Genomic DNA, 27,577 nt, shown 5'->3' on the forward strand with positions numbered 1-27,577 from the left:
GAGTGCGCCCTCAGCAAGTTTGCCGATGACACCAAGCTGTGTGGTTTGGTTGATATGCTGGAGGGAAGGAATGCCATCCAGAGGGACCTCGACACACTTGTGAGGTGGGCTGATGCCGACCTCATGAAGTTTAACCATGCCAAGTGCAAGGTCCTACACCTGGGTCGGAGCAATCCCAGGCACAGCTACAGGTTGAGCAGAGAAGAGATTCAGAGCAGCCCTGCGGAGAAGGACTTGGGGGTGTTGGTTGATGAGAAAAATGAACATGAGCCAGCTTCAGTGTTTGCTTGAAGCCCGGAAACCAACGGTATCCTGGGCTGCATCAAAAGGAGCATGATCAGCAGGTCGAAGAAGGTGATCCTGCCCCTCTACTGTGCTCTTGTGAGACCTCACCTGGAGTATTGTGTGCAGTTCTGGTGTCCTCAACATAAAAAGGACATGGAACTGTTGGAACAAGTACAGAGGAGGGCCATGAGAATGATCGGGGGACTGGAGCACCTCCTGTATGAAGATAGGCTGAGAAAGTCAGGGCTGTTGAGCCTGGAGAAGAGAAGGCTGTGTGGAGACCTCATAGCAGCCTTCCAGTATCTGAAGGGGGCCTATAGGGATGCTGGGGAGGGACTCTTCATTAGGGAGGGACTGTAGTGATAGGAGAAGGGGTAATGGGTTAAAACTTAAACAGGGGAAGTTTAGGTTGGATATAAGGAGGAAGTTCTTTACTGTAAGGGTGGTGAGGCACTGGACTGGGTTGCCCAGGGAGGTTGTGAATGCTCCATCCCTGGTGGTATTCAAGTCCAGGTTGGACAGAGCCTTGGGTGAGATGGTTTAGTGTGAGGTGTCCCTCTCCATGGCAGGGGGGTTGTAAGGAGATGATCTTAAGGTCCTTTCCAACCCTGACCATTTTATTTCTGTGATTCTGTATGGAAGCAAGCAGCAAGTAAAATGCAAAAATATGATTCAAGTGGGAAAAAAAAAAAAAAAGTGAGGTTTTGGCATTGTCAATCACCAAAGCCTTTGAAAATTGACATAAGGCCATTCTATGATTATGTGGTTTATTTAATATACTGAAATTAAATTATTCTTTATAAAATTCAGCAGGAACATTATTATTATTATTATTATTATTATTGTTATTGCTTTTGTTGGGATTGATTTTGTTTTTGTGAAAATCATTTGTTTTCATATATTGTTTTTATTATGCTGGCTTCTGAAATTACATATGAGATCAGGGACCTGCTCTGAAAAACTTATCCATGCTCTAAATAGATGAGGTAAAAAAGCAAGCAATGGCATATTCATAAGATGTCACATTATTACTGTAAGGCTCTGGTATACAATATTCTATGGTGAGGGTTTGCATAGCATGAGTCCTGGGCTGACATTAGAGGTCTCATGTGCTGCTCACGGTGCAAAAAATGGGGAGGGTAGTGGTTTCCTGGGATCATAAAAAGCCAATTATTTAGAGGTAGTAAATGCCATGAAATGCAAATAAGTGCCTTTTGGGGGTTTTGAATCTTTATATTTTTAATTAATGATTTAGACAGAAAAAGAGGTACAGTATGAAACAGAATATCAGCAAATTATTGGAAGAACCAGAGTCAGAGGGTAAACAGTCCTCTGGACACTGTACATGTCCCCTGGCCTACCTGCAAAATCTCTTAGAAACTGTTAATTTATTAAGTAGAGCTGGAAATATTAACAGCAAATACAGTACAAGAGTTATATTTAAAAATATTCTTGTTTTGCAGGTTTCCCTACTCGTGGCATTTACCTTTTACAGATCTTGAACATAAAAGAGTGAAGGGTTTGAATCTCTATCTGAAGCAGCTATTAAGTGGATCTGGGAAACTGGCTAATGTGAGTACTTCCTGTATTTATTTTATTTTCATATGACTTTCAGTAGCATTGTACCAAAAGATTCAGGAAGCTTCCAGTGGCCTCATTTGAAGAAAAAAAAGTGAAAAATCACATAAATGACATATGTTCTAATGCAGCTGTTTTGAGATGGAGCCATTGTAGCATTCATCAGAACTTAAGACAAAGACGAGTGACTGAAAAACTGTTTATTAGACCTGGCAGGGCATTTTTCAGAAAAAGTTCTCTTCCTTTGCTGCCATTCAAAAGTAGTGATTCACTGAATTTCTGACAGTAAAGGAGTAGGTTCTGGCGAATGTAATGTCTAAAAAAAGAGTAAGTTTTAAAATATTGAGAAGTCTGATTTTGACAGTTTTAAAATGAAAAGTTCCATTCCTTCAGCCCAGAAATACCCTTCCTTTCAAAATTTAGTTAACATGTAGAAGAAATTGCATTGCAGACATAAGACCACAATCAGAATGTTTCAATATTATTAGAATGATACATTGTGTCCCCTTAAAATTGGTGTTTTCTGATTTTTTTATTCTTCATTGTTTTCTGAGATTTGATGGACTCCTCCTGTTTCAAAATGGAAAGTTGAAAGGTTATCAAACACTGACTCTTCATTTCCTGCCCAGGACAAAGCCTTATGCACCTCAGCATCATAAAAGCCAGGCCTGAGAGCAGCTAACAGGCACCATACAACCCAGGAGGATGTTAAATCATTACACTGCATCACTTTGGAAATTACTGAGAATGGCAGGAGGATCTGAGAGAAAAGAGCATCTTCTAGCAACCAGCCATTGTCAGGAAAGCTGTCAGACAGGCAGGAAAAAATACCACCAGTGTTTTACATTACATCCTAGGCTTACACAGAGGCAGGTAAGTTCAAGGGAGCCATGACACAAAGCTCGTGCATTGACCCTGCTGTGTCACTGTTGGCATGTTAGCAGAGCTTGGGTCTCTGCCAGGTGAGCCGTGTCATGTCCCATGGCCTCAGGGCCATAGCACAAACTGGGGCTGGTTTGGTTTAATAGCGTAAACAGTCCGGGATGCCAAAAGAGGGTATGACAGCATGGTCTTTCTCCAAAATTTCAAACATCTTGCAGGAAGAGAAAAATGTTTACTGCCTAACTATATAAATTTCCCAGCTGTGACTGTGTAATGGAGATTAAAGAGCAAATTGTCCATATGTGAAACAAACAGGAGGGTTTTTATTAATACGAATATAAATTCTGTGCCCTGAGTTGAAATTAAGATTTCCAAAGAGGATAGATAATATCTGTCTCACAGAGTGATAACTAATTTGGTATGGACAGCTGGCTTGGGTGCTTGGCTCCCTTGACTGATCTTGCCAGATAAACTGCACGAGCTGGGGTAAATTGTTGTGCAATTTCTGTCACTCACATTAGGGTTGTGGGTTTATTTTACATTAGCGCCTTTTGGTCACAGCTGAGGAAAAACTGATATAAGCCAGTGACCTAGAAATGAAGGGCTCTATATCTTCTGCTGTGTGTCTGGGCTGCTGTAAGGTACATGGATTTTCAATTTGGGCCAGGCACTCCTGTGTAGAAACCTAATCCACAGCTGAAAAATTAGACTGCTTAAAACCCTGGGATAATAATAAAAACGTTTCCCAGTCATGCACAGAATCTCTCTTTCTCCTGCTCCATGGTCTGTGAATGGGCTAGTAATCAGCCAGAACATGCTGCTTTGCAATGGGCTTCCTAATGCTTTCCTCCTCCCTTTATGGTCCTGCAGGATGCACTCACACACAGATGGGTAAGTTCTCCCAGCCCGTTGCTGCAGGGACACTGGGGTGCAGCCACAAATAGGGTATTCAGAGGGAACTGTGGACAGTTTTACTGGGGACATAAGATGGTGTGGATCTCAACCAGCCCAGTGGGGCTAATCAAACATGATGGACTAAGCACCTGCTGAAAACCGTTCCAGTCCAGCCTATAGTGCTGAACCATGAGGAGATGAAAACAATTTTGTGCAGTTGCACAGCTGCTGCTGTGCTGGACTTGGAGGGGACAATAATGAATGGAGTAATAGGTAGATTGTTTCTATCTGTAAAGTGCTATTGCATACAGGAAATCATCTTGCTTACCACCATGCAGCTAACCTGCAATTCTAGATGATGACCTTTAAAGTTATTGATACTTGACAAACATTGAATCATTATTTTTACTTCAACATGCTTCTCCTGCAGGGAGATAAGAGAAATTTAGAAAATACTGACTTGTTCTGACCCACTTAGAACAAGAACAGTCAGTGGGTAATTTCCTTTGTGTTCCAAACTGAAGGCTTCCTTTTTTACTTTTCTCTTTGGTATGACTCCATTAGAAGTGTCATGGTGTCCTCGTGGTTTTACTCTGAGCAGAAGGCCAAGCGAGGAGTCTTTCTTGATAAAAATAAATACAATTATTTTGTCTCTTTTTGTGCCTTGGAAAACTTTGCAGTCAAATTTGTCCTTTCCCTCAAAATGCTACGGAGCCTGACCGAAACCATTGAATGAGTTGTCTGTTCTCAAGCATTACCAAACTGTCATTCCTATGAAGTAGTAAAACTATGTAGGAATAAATAATTAAGTAAGAAATTTGTGAAGAAATGCTGTAAGAACAGGTGCCTGTACAACAGTGTTCCCTTTACTCTCTTGACACAGTCATTCCTTTCTGCTGAATGATATCTGTTGGGTCTTCGAGCTGTATTGTAGCTGTACAGTATGCTGGAGTCTTGTCTGAGATGGAAAGAAAAGCTTCCATTTCGTTATAAAATATGCTTGCTATCACTGTAAACACATTACCCTGACTGACTACACAGTTTTCAGCTCTGAAAACGTTTGTCCGGTCCATACAAGGCTGACTACATGCTTGGTTCTACCAATCAAGTAATTGAAAATCTTAGAAATAAAGAGAAAATTGGATTATATCCAAATTCCTTCCCCAGTCATGCCTTAAGTGCATGCTTTTTACTCCAGTCTAAGTTCTGATTATGAAAATTTTGTTATAATTAAGCATAGGTCAGATGTCATTGACCTTTTCTGCTAAAGGGTTTGAATGAAGAAGTGGAAAATAGCTGCCTTCTCATTTGCACTGTAGCTCAAACGTAATTAAATGTTTCTTTAAACCCTTCTTTAAAGGGCCCAAGCCACCTTTCTCTATCTCTCACTTTTAGTAAATCAGATCTAGTAATTGCAGAAATATCAGCTGATTTCCTGTTGGGCCATTTTAAATGCTTAAACATGTTCATGCCCATCCTGTGCAAAGCAGTTTTACATCATGCATATGCCTCATTCATTGACTTCCCCTTAGACATTTATTGAAGAGTTACCTGGAACAGGAGTGCTTTTCCTAAATTCGGGTTAACCCTCAGTTATAAATAACTACACCACCAGATTATACACCTGAACAACAAGCTATGTTTATCACATCAGTCACTAAAATGCAAAAGTTGATGCACCTTCATTGTCATAATGAGTCATTTAGGACAGGATCAAAAGCAGGTTTCAGCACCTTTTTTAGTTTCATTCTACTCCTCTGAAAACAGTGGCAATGTACATGATCACACTGTAAGAATATTTAGCTTTGTGCCAGATGCACCATTGCTGACTGCACTGAAGTGCCTGGGTCTTCTAGATCAGCAAGACAATATGCTCAACAGTGCTTAGACATCTGGAGTTTTGCTTCATTAAATAAATGGCAGAACAACCAAGTGATGCCACCAATAAGAGGTGAAACATCAACTAAAAATAAATTAAAGGTTGGTAACATGTAGGAGAACAAAAACCACATTATCGAAGTGTAAATCACATTTGTGAGGCTGTCCACTTTTACATTTTTCTCTGTTTCACTCTTAACTCTAGCTGGGTGATGAGCTGAATGGAGATTGCAACCCAAATATCATAACATATCATGTAAATTAGGGCTGCCCTGGTGGTTTGTCACTTTACTGCTGTACTGTAGGAGGGTTGCACACTCCCTTGGGACACAAAAGCAAGGTAAAGCTCCATTAATTTAGCCTCCGCTTGGCCCTTGTGTCAAACAGCAGCACTCACAAAGCTAAGTATCTTCATGTTTATCTTGAAAAGACAGCTTGCACCTGGCTTGGGCATTACAAGAGAAAAATCTAAAACTGAATCTAAAGCAATGTTTTATATAGCAACCGTGCACATTCAGTACTGTCAGACAGCTAATATCATTCTATAGCAAATTCTCATCTCTCATAATTTAAAAGAAGTGGCATTGAATTTGTGGATATTGTTATTGATAACACAGCTCAGAGACTAGATGTTCATACTGATCTTACAAAACTTCATAGCCTTAAATAAATACATGATGTTAGTCCCACATCTTCCACATAGATTGGTTTTGTGTGCAAGTTCAGTGGGCTTGGATGTTTGAGGAGGTTTGTTTATCATGGTAGGAGCAGCTGGCAAACACAATAGTGCACAGTAGGCTAATCAGTAAAAAAAGAAATTGGGCATATTGGGGTTTGACTATACAACTAAGCACTTGGGGCCAGAGTGCAAGCAGGTAAGCAGTGACAGTGTATCAGCTATGCATGGGTTCTATAAACTGCTTTATGGTGACTTATAGGCTGTGTAAAAGGGCTTTAAAGAGGGGATATAAACGGAAATCATTGTAAATTATGTTCACTCATTTTCAAGCATACAGTGAAAACCAGAACCTCAGCATTGTTCTAGAGTGACTAATGTTTTGCAGTCTAAAAGTAATCAAGTTTCATAAGAGCTTCCCATGTTTCATTCGTATTTCGTTCACTGGCAGTACTTGGGATTTGCAGAGATGAGAAAATAACTCCTGCAGTGCCTGTATGGAGGCACATAATACAGTGGTACAAAGTGCACCCGAGGTATGCGGGTCCCTTAAACTCCCACAGCTCCTGTACACCTGCAGTAAGGCATCCTGCAGAGCCAAAATGGGGAGGGTTCAAAGTCATGTCTTTTCCACTGTCCTTTCCTGATGTTATAATAGCTCCAGCAAGGTCAGCTTTTTCTGGTTTCTTTCTTTCCTGCTGATTCTCCATCCTGTTAAAGTATAACAGGTGCATGGGTGTTCTTTGACCCCAAATCTACTCTAACATAGCTGAAAAGAAAGGTGAAGGCACAGAAGAAGCTGCTTTTTTTTTCTAATGAAATTAAATCTGGCTTGAAATCTCACTGTGTCACAAACAGCAGAACGCTTTTCTAGTTAGTCTCTGATGGAGAGCAGCAGACAAATTTTACCAGGCTACAGTGGTGCAGGGCTGTGCCAGCTCCCTCAATGCCAGTGAAATTGCTTATTTCATTTGTATCCTAGTGTGAGGGTGGAATTTATCCCTTTTAAGTTTAATGGCTGAAAACAGGTCATGCATGAGTTCTAGCCAGACCAGCACTGATGCACCCATACATACCTGGCTGCTCCCCAGCAGGCTGATGTTATGGAGTGACCTGGAAAAATGTCAACATTAAAGACTGTTGTGTTATTAGGTAAGAATGGAAAGAAGACTTTCCTAAAAATCCCTAAATGGGCAGTATATTAGGTAATTTCCATTTACCGATTTAAAGGTAAGAATTCCAGGGGTTCAAAGGGCAGGTGAGTGCTTGTGGTCATCCTCAGTGCCTGCCTATCTGCCAAGACTGTCACGGGGCCTCTAAGATTCCACCTATGGTCATATCTTTGTAACAATTGCTTGTTTAGAAGTGGACTCTTACCTACCTGAATACAGCATGCTTTTTCTCATTCGTCTGTTCAGAGCCCTGATGTGCCTGTTTCTATTTAGCAGTGTAATTAGATGCACGCTTAACTCTAAGCACATGCTTCAGTCCCATTGACTGGGGTCCAATTGATTGAAGTCCCATTGATTTAGGAATCACCTGACAGTTCAGCATGTGCTTTGGTGGTCTGTTCACAAAGGGTGAACTTAAGAAGGTACTTGCACACTTTGATGGTGGAAACCTAAAAGGTGGGCTCCTGCAGCAGGCAGATTAACACAGTTCAGGAAGAATTTACTCTGTTTTGAATAAAAGTGTGCAAAACGCTGATTGCCCCAAACATGTAGGAGATCTTCCCCGTTGTTTTTGAAGCACTTTGCCTTGGATAGATGCTACTCATGCCCCAGTAGCATGACCTGTTCAGTTATGTTTTTGCGTTCCATTTGTCAGCATTAGCCTTACTGCTTCCCCACATGCTTCAATACCTGTTGAGTACAATGGACACACAGTCAGGGAAAGCTTTGAAATCATTACTGTGGCAGCAGCACTGTTGTGTTCATGCCTGATGTAAGATCTTCATTAATTCCACTTGAGTACTTAAAAAAGTGTCATTTTTTCCCAGTGTTGTCTCCTTTAGAAATCGGAACTATCACCTGAAACAGTCTTTGCACCTCCTGTTTACAAACATCTGTGCTCATATATTTCCATTTATTGCTGAAAGAGTAAGTGGAGAGGAAGCAGAACACCAGGCTGCTCAGTGTGGAATACTTTATTTCTCTTTCAAGTCAGTTAGTGTATCCTTCCTTCCACCTCCTGCCCACTTCTCTCAAGGTGTTTGAACTCAAAGGGCTACTAAAGTTTCTCTGATTATTTTTGTGCTGTCAAAGAAAGACTGAGCTGCCAAAATACACTCTTTCAACCCTCGAGCATTCCTACACTTGGGACTTGTGCTGAAAGAGCAAATGCAGGTCCCACAGGGAATAACTCAGCTGTTTAAAGCTACTGGAAGCTGAAGCAGGTGTATGTGCGTTCTCCTGCAAGCTGTCTGCATGAGATGAGAGAATAATTAGTCATACTCAGAACAGACAGGTATATTGGCAGACCACTGCTAATAGCTTCAGGATTTGTCATTCAGTTCAAGGAAAACAATTCTGTTGGTTTATCCTTTTTTATTTTGGGGTGGGTTTTTTTCCCCGTTTTTTCTCTTAAAGAAAGTATCGGGTGGGAGGAAAAACTCCAAACAGCAGAATGAAAAATAAAAGGTAACTGCTAAAATAAATCCAGATTGATAAACCTTATCTCTATGGTTAACACACACATCTTGTTCCTCTGTCTGCTGTAACCCCATGTTAACTCCTCACTAGCTGCATTTGTCGCTAAACGCTTCCTTTTCTTTTTTCCCTGCACAAAATCACGGCGCATCCTGTCAAACTGAAACAAGACAAATGCTACATGAAGTACAGATTGCCAATAAGAGACACATTATTTTCCATGGCCTGGAAAAAAAAACACAATGTGATGTCTTAATGCTAGAATCTGAAAAGTCTCTTGTTCCACCCATTCGTTACAGTGTCAGTCCAAGTAACATCAGTATGAATATAGCAATTCTAGCAGTCTTAAAGAATGGCCATTCTGAAATACGGCTTTATGAAGAAAGCTAACAAAATAAAATTACTGTCCACCTTTGATTCAGAATCATAAGAATCCATTTCAGAATTCACAATTTTATTGCCTTGCACAGTACTCAAATCTGGGGATTTGGTTTATGGTTTTAATTCTCTGCAGCTGAATGTAACTACCTGTTATATATGTTCACTAGAGCAACACAGGTCAGTACATAAAAAGAAAAGTTATAGTGCAGTACATAAGGTGGATTACTCTTTTAAAGAGGATGGCGAAATATGATCATTCCTTTCATTCCCTGTTGGTTTCTGGTAGGAGTTAACACTCTGTGGAGCTTTTCAGTATGAGTGTCCATTAAGCCTCCATGTGAAGGAGGCACTCACAGTATCTAAGCCTCAGGGAGGCACACGTCAGGTCCGATGCTTGGGGTTGGTTCTGTGCCAAGGGCAAATTGCATGCTGACTGCACATTACACAGTAAAGATATTCCCCTGCATTTCTTTCAGATGGGGTGCTCTGTAAAAGTAGTTGCAGCTGCTAATGCATATCTCAAGACACTGGAGATAAAGCAGGAATACAAATGTGCCCATGTGGCACACTGCTGTTTGCAAGTGTGCTGACAAAAAAGGGGCCAGATAGACACCAATGCTGCATCCCTGAGCCAGTGCTAAGGGGCATTAATATCTTCCCAGTGCATGAGTAGATATCATTCTCTGGTATCCTTGCCCATGATCAGAGAGGAAAGGCTGCCCTTTATTGCTAATGTATACATTAGAAACCTACCAGAAATCTACTCAGAGATAAATAAGTTAAGGAACAAAGCACAACATACGATATTCCCTAAAGTATTCTTATTTTCCTTCAGAATGAGCTTGTACTTGGCTTCTTCCTGAATTGGTCCAAAAACACCTTGGCAGAAGATTCATCATCTGTGACCTTAGGTATGTGGCTTACCAATCATACCTGTTTTCTAAGGACTTCTTAGAATAATACTAAATTATTAGAACATAAATATAAACTTCTAAATTATTTGAATAATAAATACTAAACTTAGTAACACAAGGTGAGTCTAAAGTGTTCGGGTGACCTTTTTTTTTTAAAGATACCAAAAATAATTCCTGATTTCTCAGGGTTTCTGAAAATGTGTTCCTAATATGACCTGTAGCTTTCCTTCACTTCGCAATATTCTTCTCAGCCTTGCTTCATTTCTTTTAGAATAAACATATCTATAAGCATAGTGAACATTTATTTACACAAACTGCAGCAGGTTTCTTGTTTTACAAAACAAAATCTTCAGAGAAGAATCTGGAAGAAAGTGTCTGAGTCATGATAAGGCCCAGTGGATGCTTGGACAAGTGAAGAAAATAAGGGATGACTTCTAAAGTAATTTTAACAATAAGTGGACCAGGTAAATAGCAGAACATTATGTTAATGCCAAGGTGTACATTATTAATGATAGTGGTAATTCAGTTCTTACTAAATGAGACTCTGTACTGTTCCCTTACACTGTCTAAATACTTAACCCATTTCCCTCTTCTGTCCAGCACCTAATTTAATCTAATCTTTGGCATTATAGCATTAAGAACCAAAGTGTAAACCATAAAATGTAAACTGTGAATGTTTATTGTCTTTCACTGCAGTAGTTCTGGACTGAAAATAATCTTGTGTAGTCAGTTTTTAAGCAAAATAAATCTCATAAAGAAGCCTGCAGCTGCACTCTGCACCACAGCAACTCAGCTGGTTATGTGCTCCAAGTGATAGGATAGTTTCCAAGATCCACACTTCAGAAAGGAGTGCAAGTATTTGTGCATATATAGTTTGCATGTCCATTAAGTTAATTTAATCTCTCTGCAGACAGGGGCTTCATTATCTCTTTTGCTGGGACCATTTTTTTGATCCTTCAAAACAAAATAAATCCCATTCTGGCTTCTAAGCCTTTGGATGATTCCCCTGTGTAGAGTTTATTTGATTAGGGCATGCCATTATCATATTAAATCCATTATGACTATTGGAAGTTGCTAATGGTTGCTCTAACTTTTACAAGGGAACAAGGAGATAATGCAAAAATGTCCTAGGTGTTAGGAATATACAAGGCTAAATCTTGTAATAGAGAATCCAAACCAGAGTTCAAATGTAACATGTAGTCTGGGTCTGTAGACTGCCTCTCTCTGTAGATTCTTTAACCAAAGATGCAGACATGTGACAGTGAGCCAAGGCGTAAGGGAGTTAAAGTCCCAGATCTTCAGAAGGATTTTGACATTTCACTAATATTAAGGTGCCTAATTATTACAGAGAATCTGTGTGTAACAGTCTTATGCAAAAGCATGAACTGAATTTTTAATAAAGTTGAGAACTGCAGCCTCCTAAATTCCTACTGTGGTGTCCTGAGCCAATATAGTCTGAAAGGTACACCTTTTTTGTTGTCAATGACATAAAAATCAGAGAAGAGGATAAAGAAATAGAGGTAAGAATGTGTTTAGTGGGTATTTGATGAAAGCTGTGTGACGGGTAACCCAATCTGCTTGTTCACTCTACAGTTTGTGGAGGTGAAGGTCTGTCGTGGTTTAAGTCCAGTCAGTAATTTCAATACCACGCAGCCATTAGCTCACTCCCCCCTCTTCCTCCGCTGCTCCCTGAGGGATGGGGAGGAGAATTGAAAGAATGTAACTCCCATGGGTTTAGATAAGAACAGTTTAGTAACAAAACCACTACTACTACCACCAATAGTAATAATGATAAGGGAAATAACAAGGGAAGAGAATACAGCTGCTCACCACCCACCAACCAACAACCAGCCCAACCCGAGCAGTGACCTAGCCCTTCCGGGTAACTGCCCCCAGTTTATATAGTGGGCATGATGTGATGTGGTATGGAATACCTCTTTGGTTAGTTCGTGTCAGGTGTCCTGTCTCTGCTTCCTCCCGGCTTCCCCTCCTCCCTGACAGAGCATGAGACTCAGAAAGTCCTTGGTCAGAGTAAACATTACTGAGCAGCAACTAAAAACATCGGTGTTATCAGTACTGTTCCCAGGCCGAAAGTCAAAAACACAGCGCTGCACCAGCTACTACGAAGGAAAAAAATGACTGCTACTGCTGAACCCAGGACAAGGTCACAACCTGGTCAGGGAGATTAATGTGTCTCTGTCCTCAAGACATATGGTTATAGAGGGATGTTTTTTTTTCCCTGCACAGGAACTCTGCCTCTTAAAATTTGGACACTTCAGTTCTAGACTGAGGCAAAACCTTTGTTTAACACAGAGGAAAAAAAGCAACCAACCAAACAAAAAATAAAAACCTAAAATGCTCCCTTTGGCCTAGAAAACTCATCTCTATCAATTATTGATAGAATACCAGTAGCACACAATGTCCAAACCAGGAACCAATGAGTTAGACTCTAGAAACAGAGAACACGAGTGATGGGTTGAGTTACTGTGGCTGAGTCTCTTTGGTCTCTCAGCCTTTATGCAAGCAAATCATCTTACTCTCAGTGGAGATCAATATAAAATAAAATGAATGCCCAGTAGAAGCAGGTTATGAATTTTGATCAGGCAGCATCTTTCTCTTACACTGGTTAAATTTGTAAATGTTGTAGGTAATTACACTTACTAAAGTAAAATAAAAATTAAAATTTATGAATTTGTACTGTGCTCAAAGCAATGAAGAGATTAAAAATCAGTGCTAAATTTACTTTGACAAGAATACTGATTCAGTACGCCCAGTGGGGTGAATTCTGAATTATACTGAATATTATCAGCATTTCATTACACCAAGCTCACTACAGGGGAGTGAGAGCAGATATCAGGAATGATTTCACAGACAGCCTTCTATAAAGGCCCTTTAGAAAAAGGAAGAAAGAAAATGTATTAAAACCATTTTTATATCAATATTGTTTATTTTTCTTCTCTTGAGATTCTATCTCCTGAAAATATTAGTAATTCAGACTGTTTAGCCAAAGTTATGAAATCATGAAGTCTTTGCCCTTGGTTTTAACAGTGCACAACCCAGGTCCAGTTCTGGCATGTTTGATTAGGGCTCCATGTATTTCAGATGGCTTCTGTCCATTTAGTGCAGTAGAGAAACTGGCTTTGTGCCCTTTTAAAGGAAAACAGATATGGTGTGCCTCTCCATGCAGAATGGTGGTCCTCATGGACTGTCCCTGAGCAGAATTGGCTATTTTATTTGTGTTACGTAGTGTTGCAGTTGCTTATTCTTGATGTAAAGTTTTTTGCCACAAGTTGCAATCCTACTTAAGTGCCATTTATGCTGTTTTGCTGGCCATAAACACCTCTTGCTGGATTGGAGGATGAAACTGTTGAGATGGTTAGTTAATGTATTTACCACTGAAGTCAGGTACCTTGGAGGCTTATAAACCCAAGCTGTATCTATCTAAAGCGGGCAGATGGTTAGCCTGGGGCATTCAACACTGGCCCTGGGAAACCAAAAAAAAAGGTCCAGTACCCTTTGATGCCAGACATCAAAACAGGCTGCCACTAAGAAGAAAGGTCTAAGAAAAATCTGAGGGCCCACAATAAATTGAAAAGCTTAACCCCATAATGGTAGTGCTGTTATGCATATTTAATTAGCATTTTAACATTGTTTTGCAGTCCACATGTGAAGAGCAATGTGTTATTAAGTAATAGTTTTCCTGTTGATTTTGTCAATCTTCTGTGTAGCATCTTCACTTTTCGCATCTTATGCTTTGCGCAAAGTGTAGTGCAGATCTAATTTTAAAATGCTACTAATGAAAACATTGCACAAAAGATAGATTATAGAGCTTGTAGTTCTCCATCATGTAAGAAAAGACCACCTAGATAAAGAGAAGAACTTCATCCTTTGATGCAGACATTGAGCAACCTGGTCTAGTGGAAGGTGTACCTGCCTACAGCAGAGGGGTTGGAACTAGGTGATCTTTAAGGTCCCTTCCAAACCATTATATGATTCTGTGATCCTAGACTACTCTGAAGATCCACAGTAGAAATCTGAGCAATAGTTGTCTTAATTTTGCCATTCAAAAAGAAGAAAGGACCCACAGTTTTCTAGTGTTTATGTTCCTTGATAAAAGAGATTATAAACTGGCACAGTGTTTGAGTTTTTCTGCAGTTTTCTGGCTGACTTCCACTGCAGAGTGCTGGGACACACAGGCACAATTCATATAGAAAAATGCTATGAGTGCTCCAGGGTCCTCATTTGGCATTTGACAGCTTTTACATCGACACCAGTGAGCGAAAAATCAATCCCTGTGAGGGAAATCTTGCTTCAGCTGAAGTCAGTAGAGTTTTGTCCTCTATCTACAACAGACTAGCATTTGGTCTTTGCCTATAATGGAGTACAAGTAGAGCATGACAGTTCCTAAAAACGCAGGGTCTGAGCTGAAGTCCATCTGCCCAAGCTGGGAAGTAATTATTGTATGTGTACTTTGTTATGATTTGAAGCTAAAATCATCTAGACTTCAAAAAGGCAATGATTTAGCGCTGAATGTGGGAAAACCTAAAATATAACAGTTGGATATAGCTACCAGTAACTGTCTTTTATTATAAATACAAGCAATAGAAGTTTCTTCCATTTATCAGATTCTCTGCACTCTGTTATTTTTTTTCTTTCCCTTCCTTTTATTTTTGGTTTTATTTTTTCCATTAGTACTCAATTTATTACATAGCAAGAGCAAATATTTTCATAATAGTCATGCCCATAGTGTGTGGTTTAGACTTCATTTTACACACCCTATTAGAAATGCATTTTCCCCTCCCATGTTTTTCATTATTTTCAGCCTGGTCAGAAACTTATTTACATTTGTTTTTTTTCCTAAAGAAATGCCAAATTCCTTGACTGAATATGAGCACTTGCACTATAAAACTTAAGTAATGCAGAAAAAGACACTGGTATTACTGGTGGGAGAGGAAAGGCACAGTGTTCAGCTGAATTCTGATGATGTAATTTAGCTCTGAAATCCACTGCTCTTGCTAAAGTACTCAGGGTGACCCACTGCAATTCACAAAATTAACAGAGCCCTGCACATGTTTTGTGCCCATATGTTAAAACACAACTTCCCTTGTGTTACGCTGTGTTTAATGACCTAGGAGCCTACATTTTCTGTTGCAAATTAAAGCAAAAAAAAAACTCACAACTTTTAAAAAAAAAGAAAACCCACATATGGTAAAATGTCTTTGCATGATGGCAGGAACAACCAATTTTTGTGGGCTTTTTGTTACTCAGCATTGTCTTGTTCATGGAGTTTTCATGCCTTTTCTCTCCCTTCCTTTGTGTACAACAAGAAATGAACTCGAGTATAGTCTGGCTAAGTGATATTTCAAAGTTCCTAGAGGAGAATGACAAATGAAGAACTGCACCTCAGTCTGCCAAGTCCCAGCTTAGTGATTTCTTCGTAAGATTTCAATTCTTTAGGAGTCTGTTTCAGGCCCTTTTCTAATTAGGATGTTATTAAACATGTATTTTTGTAGTCCCTAAAGGGAAGAAATTGGAGGTGGATTTGTATTCTAAAAATCCACTTCAAACATCAGAAACTTGGAAGTGTTGATATCCAGGCTGCCTGGAAAAATTATATTATGGCAGTTGTATGTACACACTACATTATTTTTAATTCATTTTAGTTCCTTTCCTTAGGATAAATGACAATTGCACTAGCTCTCTGGTTGTCAATAGTGCATGACACCACTGTAATTCTATCAGCTTAGAAGTTATTTTAGCCTCTGTTCACGCCAGAAGTTAGATATTTGGTTACTTCATAAAAATACAGACAACATGTCTTATTTATTATAACTTCCCCTCTGCTGAACAACAGAGTAAAGGCAGAGGAGAGGGAGTGTGTTTTTTTGCTCTTACAACCCTGACTGTAAGAGCTGCAATGTACATGTGGAAAAGAGAGCAAGAGCACGACAGAGAGTTCACAGGTGTCTGCTAAGGCTGAAAGGAAGACATGGGAATCCTGTTTGCTATTGAGGATGAACAGTAGTGATACTCTCTAAAAAGACTCTTCTTGCTAGTGCATAACCCTTGCTTGTGATGGTAGCTCTTTCATTATCATCCTTTCTCATTCATTCCTCCCCTTAAAAGATATGTTTCTATTTAAAGAATTAATAATGACTATATTGTTCTGTCTCATGTCATTACTTCACCCTGCAGAGGGTTTAAGACTGGTGTGTCAGTGGCAGATCCCAGTGTGCATGCAGAGGAGCAGGACTTTTCTGTCTGAGGTCTCAAGGTTAGCTACTTCTTTAACAGGGAAGCAGGCAGAACAGAGCCCTGCTCATGAGATCACTATTGTATTATAAGGTTAGCAGGACGGAGTTCTTATTTCTCAGTACGGTGAATATATAATAACAGTTGTAACACGTCTTTGGTCTAATTGAATGAAGCCCTGTTTGCATAAGTAAAACCAGTATAGTTCAAACAGCAGCGTATGGACTGTTTTTGATGATGACCACATGTGGATAACCCTAGGTCTCAAACTGAGAGAGACACTGTCCTGGGTTCAGCAGTAGCAGTCATGTGTCTCCTTCGTGGTAGCTGGTGCAGTGCTGTGTTTTGACTTCCAGTCTGGGAGCAGTGCTGGTGATACCGATGTTTTCGGTTGTTGCCAAGTGATGTTTACCCTGACCAAGGACTTTGTGAGGCTCATGCTCTGCCAGGGAGGAGGGGAAGCCGGGAGGAAGCAGAGACGGGGCGCCTGACCCAGGCTAGCCAAAGAGGTATTGCATACCACAGCACGTCATGCCCGGGGCGGGGGGTAACTGGGAGTTACCTGGAAGGACACAGGCTTCCGGGTGGGACTCGTTTCTTGGCCGGTGGTATCGTATTCTCTTCCCTTGTTATTTTCCCTTATCATTGTTGTCGTTGGTGGTAGCGGTGGTGATTTGTGTTGTACATTGGTTGCTGGACTGTTCTTGTCTCAACCCGTGGGAGTTGCACTCTTTCAATCTTCCTCCCCGTTCCTCCAGGAGCGGGGAAGGGGAGAGCCCCGAGGGCAGGGGGGGTGGGCCCTCGATTGCTGTCAGCCCGGGACCACTCGCTGGGAGTGAGTGAACAAGCTGTCTGGCTAGGGTTTAAACCACGACAGGCACAAAACTGGCACAAAATGGCTTATGTCCACCCTCCTCCTTGCTTAACACTGCAAAGTAAGAAGGTCAGATAGATATTGAGGAGAGATTGTTGAGTTCTGCATTACCTGGCATACTGTGGTGAAAGCCTTCTGTATTTCCACTGCTGTCTCTGTGGGGCAGGTAATTCACATTACTTACCCAACTTCAAGGACACACCTTTTTGGCAGTGAAGACTGCTGGCTCAGTGCCTCCAGCAGAAAGAAGGAACAGGATATGCTTAGTCATTTCTTCCACATTCTGAGACTGGTCTTCCTGGCTTGGAAACTGAAAAATGTTGATTCTTTTTTCAGTGGGAACATAATCAAACTCTGTAAATGCATCTTAGTAGAAAAATGTATGAAAGCAATGGGTTGCATGAAAAGCAGCCTGGAACAGAAAAAATACAGAATGAAGAAGGGAGAATTTATATATGACAGATATAAAAGTTGTTTCTATAACAGTTGTTTTGGAATTTGTCTGGAAGCCTTCTTTTTTGCTTTTTTGCCTTTTTTTTTTAATTTCTGTTGGAGAAGAATAAAAGAAAAAAGACAATGTTTTTAACCAGACAGAAGACTTGCAACAATACTGCCTCGCGCCATGAATGATTGCCAACCCTCCCCCTTCAATTATTTGTTACTCAAGCATAAATTTCCCACTGAAAATCAGATTGATGGCAATTAGAAAACAAAAAAAAAACTCACTGTCATTGTATAAAAATTGAGCACTTCCTGTCAGACCACTTTCTTCCACCACACTCTTTATCCATGTTTTCTAATTTCAATTCTGCTTTAAGCACACAGTAGGTTCTTTTTATGTATTAGTTCCTGTGTAGTGCAATATTTTACAGATGTACTTCTGCTAAGCTGTTAACTCTAAAATGAAACTATTTGGCCTTTTTTAGGTCCTCAGTCAACTGATCATAAGCCTGGAGTACAATTAGTCATATCCTATGAGAGCACCCGTCTGACAATAATGTTGAAACACATGAGGAATATTGTGAGTATTTTTATCACAGTCTGTAACTTATAATAAATACGTGCATTTGCAGAGTAGTGTGAAAACATTAATCCTCAAACATCCTTTGTAGGGTAACTTAATTTTAACTCAAAATAATGACAGTGCTGTTCTGTCATCATTTAACACTTGTTTTCTTCCTTTGAGCTCGCTCAGTACAGGGATGGCACAGATAACAGAAACTGGGTTTCCTGAATGGTTGGTAATGGCCTTTTCCAGGCTACACAGAAAACCTTTTTGTATCACTATTTTGGCCCTTTCAGCTGATGCATTTTGATACCAGACAGAAAAAAAGCATCGTGCAGTAGCATGACTTTTTGTAGGCTATCAGTCTGGCATTATTGATTGTATATCCATACATTTCTCTCAAGTCCAGCATGACATCAATGAGCAGGGACGAGCTCATCAGAGTGGTGTACTTTAAGAAGCAATGTAGTTTGGTGGGGTGATGCTCAGCTTTGTAAGATGCTCTCTGTCACGAGGCTAAGTGGTAAATGCTGTATGTTCCTGGAGCCAGACTATGAGAGGGGGAAGCTGGCAGCAGTCCTGCAGCACAAGACAGGTAAAACTGGCTCATGAGGATGTCTTGAGAGATTGTAGCTGGTGCCGTGTGTGAGCTCTCGGCTGAAGCAGCACGTCTGCTGTTTCATAATGAGTTTGGCCACCTAGATGTGCTCTTGAATTCCCAGTGGCTCAGGTCTCAGGTAATGGCTGTGGAGAAGAGATCCTTCTCTACCTTTGTCTAGCTAGGAGCTAAAAGCATGTATTAACTGTTGCGGGTTCTCATTGCATACACTGATGCCACCTCCATCCCAAACTGGATTACAATTGCTTTCCCAAAATGGGGCCAAACTGAAGAGCTTATGTGAGCACCAGCCAGTAATGAAATGAGGCTGAATGTTTAATTAGTTGTATGAGACACATGAGGCTTACACAGCTCCAGCTGTTCTCTATTGGCTGCTTCAGCTTCTGATTTGCAATTCAAGCATGTTCATTTTGGTCTATAACATCCAATACATCTCTGTCCTGAGAGACCTGTCTTTTGTTATGTGTGCCACCTTGACAGGTAAGATCAGCCTCTACTGACAGGTCCAATTTATACAAACTTTGCCTCCTGGATATAGTATAAAACCCCACTTTTTTTTTTCCTGTTGTGCATTTTACAGGTAAGTGACTTTGATGAACATATGTTAAAGTTCTAGTTGGTGGGAGGGGTATATTTAAATGATTGCCATGTTGATGATGTCACTGTGAGTCCAGGCAGGTGCTGTAGAGATGCATACAAACGAGACACAGATGTCAGAAATAGTCTTTCTCCTTCTTTCCATTATTTAAAACCTATAGGTTCCTAACTGTGTTCTTTAACTTAGAAAGTTCCATCCATTTAATTAAATGAAAATAAATTACAGCATAGTATCTATGTTTAGCAAACATAAAATCCAGGCAATTATTATGGAAAGGGAGAATACAACCTTAAGTTATGGTGTCACTCTTGAAAGTAGGTGACTTAAATCCTACTTTCAGAGAAGTGGTAAGGTCCAATTCAGAAAGACAAACAATGATTCATGACTCAAAAATAAGGTCATTGTTTTAGAACCCTAACTTAGGCAATCGTGTTCTTAAATCCTGGGCTTTCAATTCCTTTTTCCATCTGGCTATCCATATATTGTCATCTGATCTGAAATATGAAATAGTAGTGCTTTGGGGTGCTGTGATACTGGACTGCCTTCAGACTAGTAACTTATAAGGTTTTTTATCCCATTAGTAATCTTCTCATCTTTCTAGTCACATAGAGCAATCTCTCTGGCGTGCTTTTTCCTTTTCATTTTCTTTCCTTTTCCTTTTCTTCCTTTTCCTTTTCCCTTTCCTTTTCCCTTTCTTCCTTTCCCTCCCTTTCCCCTTTTCCCCTTTCCCCTTTTCCTCTTTCCCCTTTCCCTTTTTTGCTTTTTTTGGTTGAGCTGAACAGGGATTTTATAAATATGCCAAGATCATATCTTATTCAAGATATGTTAAAGGTATTTCAGGCATAGTCAGTCTTTTGGAATGTTTCACTAATTACATTTTAGTGGTTCATCTGCATGGAGATTACTTTGCTATCTTGTTTTATTTCATAATTTATGGTAAATAATTTTTGTGCTGCTCTTCCCCATTTAATTTATCTCTTTTAGGGATTTTATATGTTCAGATGTGAAAATAATTGTAGTGGAACAAATTAATCCCAAATGTAGCTTCACAGAACTGACAAGAACTGTGATAGAGACTTTCGATTCATGAAAATAAATTTTATTTAGTATTTGTATATTTACTTCTAAGGGGTTTAATAGGAGATCTATATCCTGCTGTGCAAATCCTACATTAGTGATGTTCATTGCCATTGTCAAGTGTCACATAAGTTTTTTAAAGGAGGAAATCAGAAGAGTACAATGCTATTACTTTGCAGGACGTTTTCATAAAGGTAACCCCATTCATGTGGGATGTCAGAGACAAAAAATGCTATAGCAGTTGAGAGAGTATTAGTCTGGTGCAGACAAGCCAGAGGTCTGTCTGATGTGAGTGCATGGATGGACTCCACAGTGCAAGCACTTTTGATCTAATGCATCCACATGAGCCAGTTTTCTTGCAGATCAACAGGTCATTCATCCCTAGATCTGCTTCAGAATATCCTCTCCCTTGCCACTGCAACATTCCAGTCAGGTGTTACAAAAGACAGTCCTACTTGAAGAAAACTCTATCAAAAATTCTTCAAAGACCAACAGTAGAGAAGAACAGCCTGATAGATTTTGTGACTGGAAAGGACCATTAATCTAATCTAACCTCCTGTAAAGCACAAGCTATATTTTTTCACTGAGAAAATCCTTGCATCTAGACCAGCAATGCCGCCAAAGAGACTGAGCAGAGAGGTGTTAAGACTGCTTGTGAATGTTTGTCTACGGTTTAAGATTAGGTGCGCAATGAAGACGGGTTCTATTAATAGACATTTATAAGATACTAACGATGCTTCAGTCTCAAGAGTTTCCTCAGCAATTCATAGTTTTATTTGAATCCTGTGATTCTGCAAGTCAAGTGACTCACATCAGACTGCTTTCACTTATGATTTGAATGGCATCACCAAGATTGCTAAGGAAAAAAACACCTTTAAATCCAATTTTTGAACATACAAAAGCCACGGTGCTAATAAAATGCAATTTTCCAAACATATATATTGTATAATTTCAAATCAGCTTCTTCGGGCATTATTTGCTCCACTCAAATGCAGACAATGCAACACCGGGCACTTCATGCATAGGCAGTACAGCCAATATTACCTTGATAAAGTGAAGGGGGGCTAGAAGAAAATCTTTGTGTAGGGATGAAAGCCATAGGAGTTACATGGTGAGACCAGGAGAGTTTGACTCTGAGGTCACAGAAGATGTGGCAGCTGGAGAGGATGAGACACAGTAGGCTTCTACAAACACAATATCACAGTACCAGGCAAAGTGCACTAAGTGGTCTTAGGAGGAAGATACAGGAGAACCAGGGGAGGTTTGTTTTGGCATGTAAAAGGACTTGTTAGCTAAGAACAAAAACAGCCTGTTTGTGGCAGCACAATACCCAGAAAGGCAGGAGTAAGAGCACAGGGGTATTGCTAGGAAGAAAGCCCGAGAGTCTACCTTAAAAATGTAGGCTCCTATATCTGTGTAAATCTGTGGAGGTGGATTTATGAAAATCGAAAGACACATAGGTTTTGAACTCAATCCTCAAGACTAGTTCCATTCATCTGTATTAAGCAACACAGAGAATGGGGGATATCAATACCATGCCAAATCATACACAGAACAGACTATGTACTAGCTTAGTACTGCACAGCCAGAAGCAGCCAGGCTATCTACTGCTGCACTGCTGGGCTTGTTCATCTTCTCAAGAAGACACCAGAGGAAAAAGAAATAGCCCTTTCTGAAGTTCAGAAAAGGTTGGCTGATATATTTCTTTTTCTGCTTCACAGAGAGCCAGAAGGGAACAGTGTTCAGTACTGGCTCAGGAGGAAGTCTCCTTTGTCTGCTGACTTCATTGCCATGACTTCAGGCATGCCCTGTTTTTCTAGATAAGCAGCTAAACTTCCAATCCTCGCTGCTAAACATCTTTGCCCATTACTTCTTGTGGATGGAATAACTCCTCAGGGTAGTGGGGAGGAGAAATAAAGCCAACTAATCCTGAACTTCATGCCAATAAATGTAAAATGTTGCAAGAATTCAGGAAAGCATGTGTGGGTGATGAACTTGCAACTAATTTTATAGGGGGAAAATTTTCTGCAAGAAAAATAGACTCCTACAGTACTTTCCAAAACTACTTCCAGCTTTCCTTTTAGAAAAGCTCCAAAGCTGTCATGTAGTACTCTCGGTGAATAATGATTTTGGGTTAGCTGATGTGTGGGTGACAGATTAGCAATCAGCTTTGGGCTTACACAGACATCCAGCCTCTTTCCATTTTGTGTCCTACACCATCTGAGTACAAATGGCTTCCAAAAATGTTGTGAGACATGATGGCTTAAATGTGTTGGGAAGAAAGGTGAGAGCCAAGCTCTTCCTAAACCATGGAGATGAAATCTGTTTCTAAGCCTGCAGGTGAAGGGCTGTAGGGAAGTTCCCATGTACAGTACAGGTTGATGCTTCACTGCCTTTGCTGGGTTTTGTCTCTAGCTTGAGGTCAGTCAGGGATGGGGATTTTTGTTCAGTCTCAGTTGGTTCCCATTATTCCTTTCATTGGCCCACTATCTTTTATGCTTTATGAATATCATTATATAGGTTAAAATGGAAAATATATTACCTGCCAGCAACGCAGTGCCTGCCAATTAAATAAAAGCTACATTATCCTTTCAGAATATTATGAGTGCATCCTGCTTTGCTTTACTGTGGCCCATGGATCACCCAACAAGTACTGGGAGGAAGTAACATAGGTAAGCCAAACCTGGTCAGTCATCCAGGGTTGGAAAACAAGTGGAAAAATTCTCTCTGAGCTGAACAAAAGTTATTCAGAAAGTATTAATGACAGAATGAAATCAGTAGCTTGGCTGATGGAGGGAGATAACACATTCAGATGGAGTTCTCTGTAGACTGGCAGAGAAAAATAGAGTAAAACACTATGGAAAGAAAGCTCTTATGCTAAGTAGTTTATCATAGATTCTGGATTTAATTTTATATTCATAGAAAATGCTTTTGCATTAAAATTTAATGGAAATTAGCTTAGATAGACTATGTCCTCTTTTGGACTGAAATATACCTGTAAACAAAGTGTACTACTACTCAGTAGTAGTTTAAATTAGAAACGGATGAGGTCTGTTTCTCGTGGCAGAGGGATTACTGTTGGATTCCAATATATTTGTTATGAAAGGTGTTTGACAAATTTCTGTTGTACAAAAAGTTGTTATTATTTCTTGTTAAACCCTTTAATCTGTCACAGTCATAATACTGCCTCAGCCCTAAATTCTAACTGCTAATTTTTAAATAAGTAATTCCCTGCATAGCTGATAGATGTTGAATAAGGGGAAAAAAACAAAACTCAAGAGTGAGTTCTGTTTAATAATGTGAGTGATCTGGTAGATGAAGGTGAACATAAATTAAATTTGCCACTGGTTGCAAATGAAGAAAACATTAAAAATAGGGTAGACAGAGCAAGATCAAGAGAATAAAAGTAACTTCCAAAAGCCTTCAACCAGCTTGGATAAAGGAGAAGTATTTCCTCAGGGAAATATAGATCTATATCTCACGGTAATGTGAAGATAAAACAAGCAAATGGTGAGACATGAGGTTGCTATGAGAGATACCAATGAGATGCCAGGCCAGATCCTGGTTTCATGGTGCAGAAAGTCGTTCATCTTTATAAGGCTTTGATAGTAAAATATTTCTCTCAGGACATTTTTATTTTAAACTAGAATACAAATTCAAAGAACAGTTCTTAGTAGGGTGACTTGGGAGTGATTGATTCTTAAGGAGTTATTTATTGTTACTAAACTTAGTTAAGAACAGACTAACAAGAACACAAGTCAATTGTGCAGATATTTAAGGGAAAAGACAGCAAGGTTCAAGAGGAATTATTTAGAACATCGAGCAATGGGGTCAGTAGAAATCATGGCAGGTAATCAAGGAACAGAAATTGCATGCATTGTATAATGAAGTTCTTTCTTACAAAGGGAAATGGCAAGCTGTAGAATAATCTAAAGGAAAGCGGAGGGAATCTCTGTACAGTTTGAGAAATTTAAAACAGTCTGGACCTGACATATATATATATTTCCTTAAATAATTAAGAAACTGAAAAGGAAAGTAGGGTGAAGACACTGATAATAGTGTCACAATTTCTTTATGCGTTTTTATATTCCCTTACTAGCTGTGCCTAGGCAAGAAGAGAAAAGTGTATGTATGTGACAGAAAGATAGAAACAGAACAGCAGCATTTGCTTATGTTTCTTTTCACAAAGGCTAATTTTTTTCTCATGCCCTCCAGCAAGCAATGGTGTTAATCTGGAGTGATTTCAAAGGAAAAGCGAAATGGGGATTTGTCTTAAGTTTTTGTTCTCCCCTGTGCTTTGTTCAAGAGACAAGAAATTCTGGGATCTATGTTTCTTAAGGCCCAAACTAGATCAGTCTTATCTCAGCCAGTGTCATAGAATCTGCGATTAAATATTTATCTGAAAATTAAGTGTTCCAAGCACAACGATAAAGCAGGGTTGAGAGCAATGGAATTCACCTTCTTTTACACGCTTGGTGTCATTTCTGGAATAAAAGTTTCGGAGACTTGTTCATGAAATCTGCTCTCTGCATTCTATGCTCTGTACAAAAATCACTTACCTGTAAAATAATACAATTTTAAAGCATGACTGAACCTTGACTTCTTTCATCAATGCAAAAAAAGGAGAGTTTAAATGGCTTAAAGATAGTAATACAGCATGTGGTTCAGGATTCTAGAACACATCCTTCTCTTTTGGAAAAAGTCTTCAGTGTTGTTCAGATCTTTTACTGGGAATTGTGCATACAATACATTCATACTTCTGGTTATACAGTCTCCTTCTTTTACATTATTTTTGCAGTCTCCTTCTTTTACATTATTTTTGCAGCCTTCATAACTTTTGTACCACATGGTGCAATGTGGAGCACCCAGTAGTCTAGTCTTAGTGAAATATCAGAGGGGTAACAAGAGCTCATGAACTAGACTTAAGCTTTAAGTGAGATGGGTAGGGACACAAGCCGTTCTAAGATATCTTCGTTGTTAATTCAGGAACAGTAGTAAATGCACACAAATCTGTATCATTACTTGCTGGAGCTAAACTCTAGCCTTCTTTGTCTGCTACTGCCAGTGGCCAGTAAAAAGCAAGAGGCTGTTTTACCTGACAGTTATAGTCATGTGGTTGTACAGACTGCCCCATTTCTTTCTGGATCATCAAGACAATAAATCATTCTCTTGAACTGGGCATCAGAGCTACATCTCACTTCCTTTCTCCACCTTTCTGAAAGCATTCAATTCCGGATTCAGAGCCCTATAGAAATAAACGCTTAGCGGAGAAACCTTTTTGACCTTTTGGGTGTCACAGGCCAGTTTTCACTTTATTTCCTTCATTTAAACAGAGTTAGATGGCCTTTCCTCTGAAGTGACTGAAGCAGATCAGAAGCATTTTGCACAGTTCTTAGGAAGCTCTGAATCTTTTGGGATCCAGCATGCTTCCCCGACTGTCTTTGTCTTTATAAGAAAAAAAAAACCAGTTTTTGTTAAATATTTAACATGTTCTTTTCAAAAATCTCACAGTCTGTGTGCCTTGGCCTAATGGGAGTGGGATTCAGTTTGAAACTAAGATACATACATATACGATGTGATGGAATTCAGTTACCTAATCATGGCTATTTGAATACCATGAAGTATCTTGCTTGACTTCTGATGACCACTCTAGAATGGTGCCAGTTTTCTATAAAGCCTATGTTGCATTTCCAACTCCACAAGCACCTTTGTCATCTGAAGTGACATGAAGCAGCAGTATTTTAGAAACTGGGTTCTAGTCTAGGTGCCTAAACTCTCATTTTGATTGCGGGAGACTTAAGTCCTGGTTCATTTTCCTAAACATGTAAGACATGACTTAACACGTCCCATCTGGCCTTCAGCTGCCACTGCAGAAGAGGAGAGCCTCAGGAGAGGCCTGTATCATGTCTGACAGTTTATACAGGTATCTTAAGCATATTATATGTCTCAAATGGTGCCAGACACTAAGTATGGGCAATTTAACCAAGCCATGCCAGGAGACGTCCATAGTAGGATAAGCCAAATCTCTTTCTAGCCTCCCTACTTGACAGGATTATAAAGATCTGCTTAGACTTTTCTGGGAACTTACATGCCTCCCTCATGTATGCCCCAGGATAGGTCAACACCTTGAGATTTTGTCCAGAGCTGGTGTGTCCATTGCAGGGCATTAGCTGTGATGCTTCCCTTACATCTCAGTGACTATTAGTTTTACCCATTTCACAGCCAGGAGACCTTGGAGAGTGCTGGTTAGTTCTTGAGAGATTTTGAGATTCAGGAAAGCTCTAGACCCTATTTTTGCCAGCATAGTTCCCCCTGCTAGGGATGCTATGTATCATCTAGTAGTACTATGCTAGGAATGCAGCATACCATCTTTTATTAATGGCTAGGCTGCACAAGTCCTTGCTACTCTGCTACAAAGCCAAACCAGTAAACCTGCACTTTGTGTTGGCCTAAAAGCCTTATTTCACTTGGGAGAGAAAGGGCTGGAATGAACTACAGTGACAAAAACACTGGTTTCCTTTGAATTAGCAGTACTCACATTAGGCACTGTTGACCCATTTGGTGCACTGACAAGCTGCATGCAGAACAGGCAGTTTGATGTGGGCATTGAAGGTATTGGGCTGCACAAAGTGCATACGCTATATTTGGAGATTCAAATCAATAGCATAGATAGAGTACCTTTGTATTTTTGTCATAGTAAATGACACAGTCATCTGGAGGCTTGCTCCACTGACCCTACTGGATTTCTGAAAGGCATAAAATGCCTGCTCAAAAACTGCTTTCCTGAACTTACCTGAAACAAAATCTGTGTTGCCCTAAAATGCTATATCTTTTTATTTCCCTGAATTAACTTGAGAGAACCTTCATTGCTTTTTTGTTGCTTTGCCATTGACCTCCATGTCAGTGACCTTTGTCACAGTGTGTCTTCTGTATTTATGTATACACTCAGGTGCATACAGAAGAAGTAAAGAAGTTAGGAATAGGAATCAACTTGCTCACAAAGAAGGGAGGGAAA

At 39.9% G+C, this 27,577-nt stretch overlaps 1 protein-coding gene across 1 annotated transcript in view; it reads left to right on the plus strand.

Moving 5' to 3' along the window:
* Positions 1-27,577, plus strand: part of PIK3C2G (phosphatidylinositol-4-phosphate 3-kinase catalytic subunit type 2 gamma) — a 206,402-nt gene that overhangs the window by 164,827 nt on the left and 13,998 nt on the right. Inside the window, exons 29-31 of the mRNA XM_062616746.1 lie at positions 1,749-1,857; positions 10,058-10,133; positions 18,189-18,283. Of these exons, the coding sequence (XP_062472730.1) occupies positions 1,749-1,857; positions 10,058-10,133; positions 18,189-18,283 (280 nt within the window). The remainder of the gene's footprint in view (positions 1-1,748; positions 1,858-10,057; positions 10,134-18,188; positions 18,284-27,577) is intronic.

This window comes from Pezoporus occidentalis, unplaced genomic scaffold, assembly GCF_034315485.1.
Source record: "Pezoporus occidentalis ecotype Australia unplaced genomic scaffold, CSIRO_AGI_Poc_V1 ctg19, whole genome shotgun sequence".
NCBI lineage: Eukaryota > Metazoa > Chordata > Aves > Psittaciformes > Psittacidae > Pezoporus > Pezoporus occidentalis.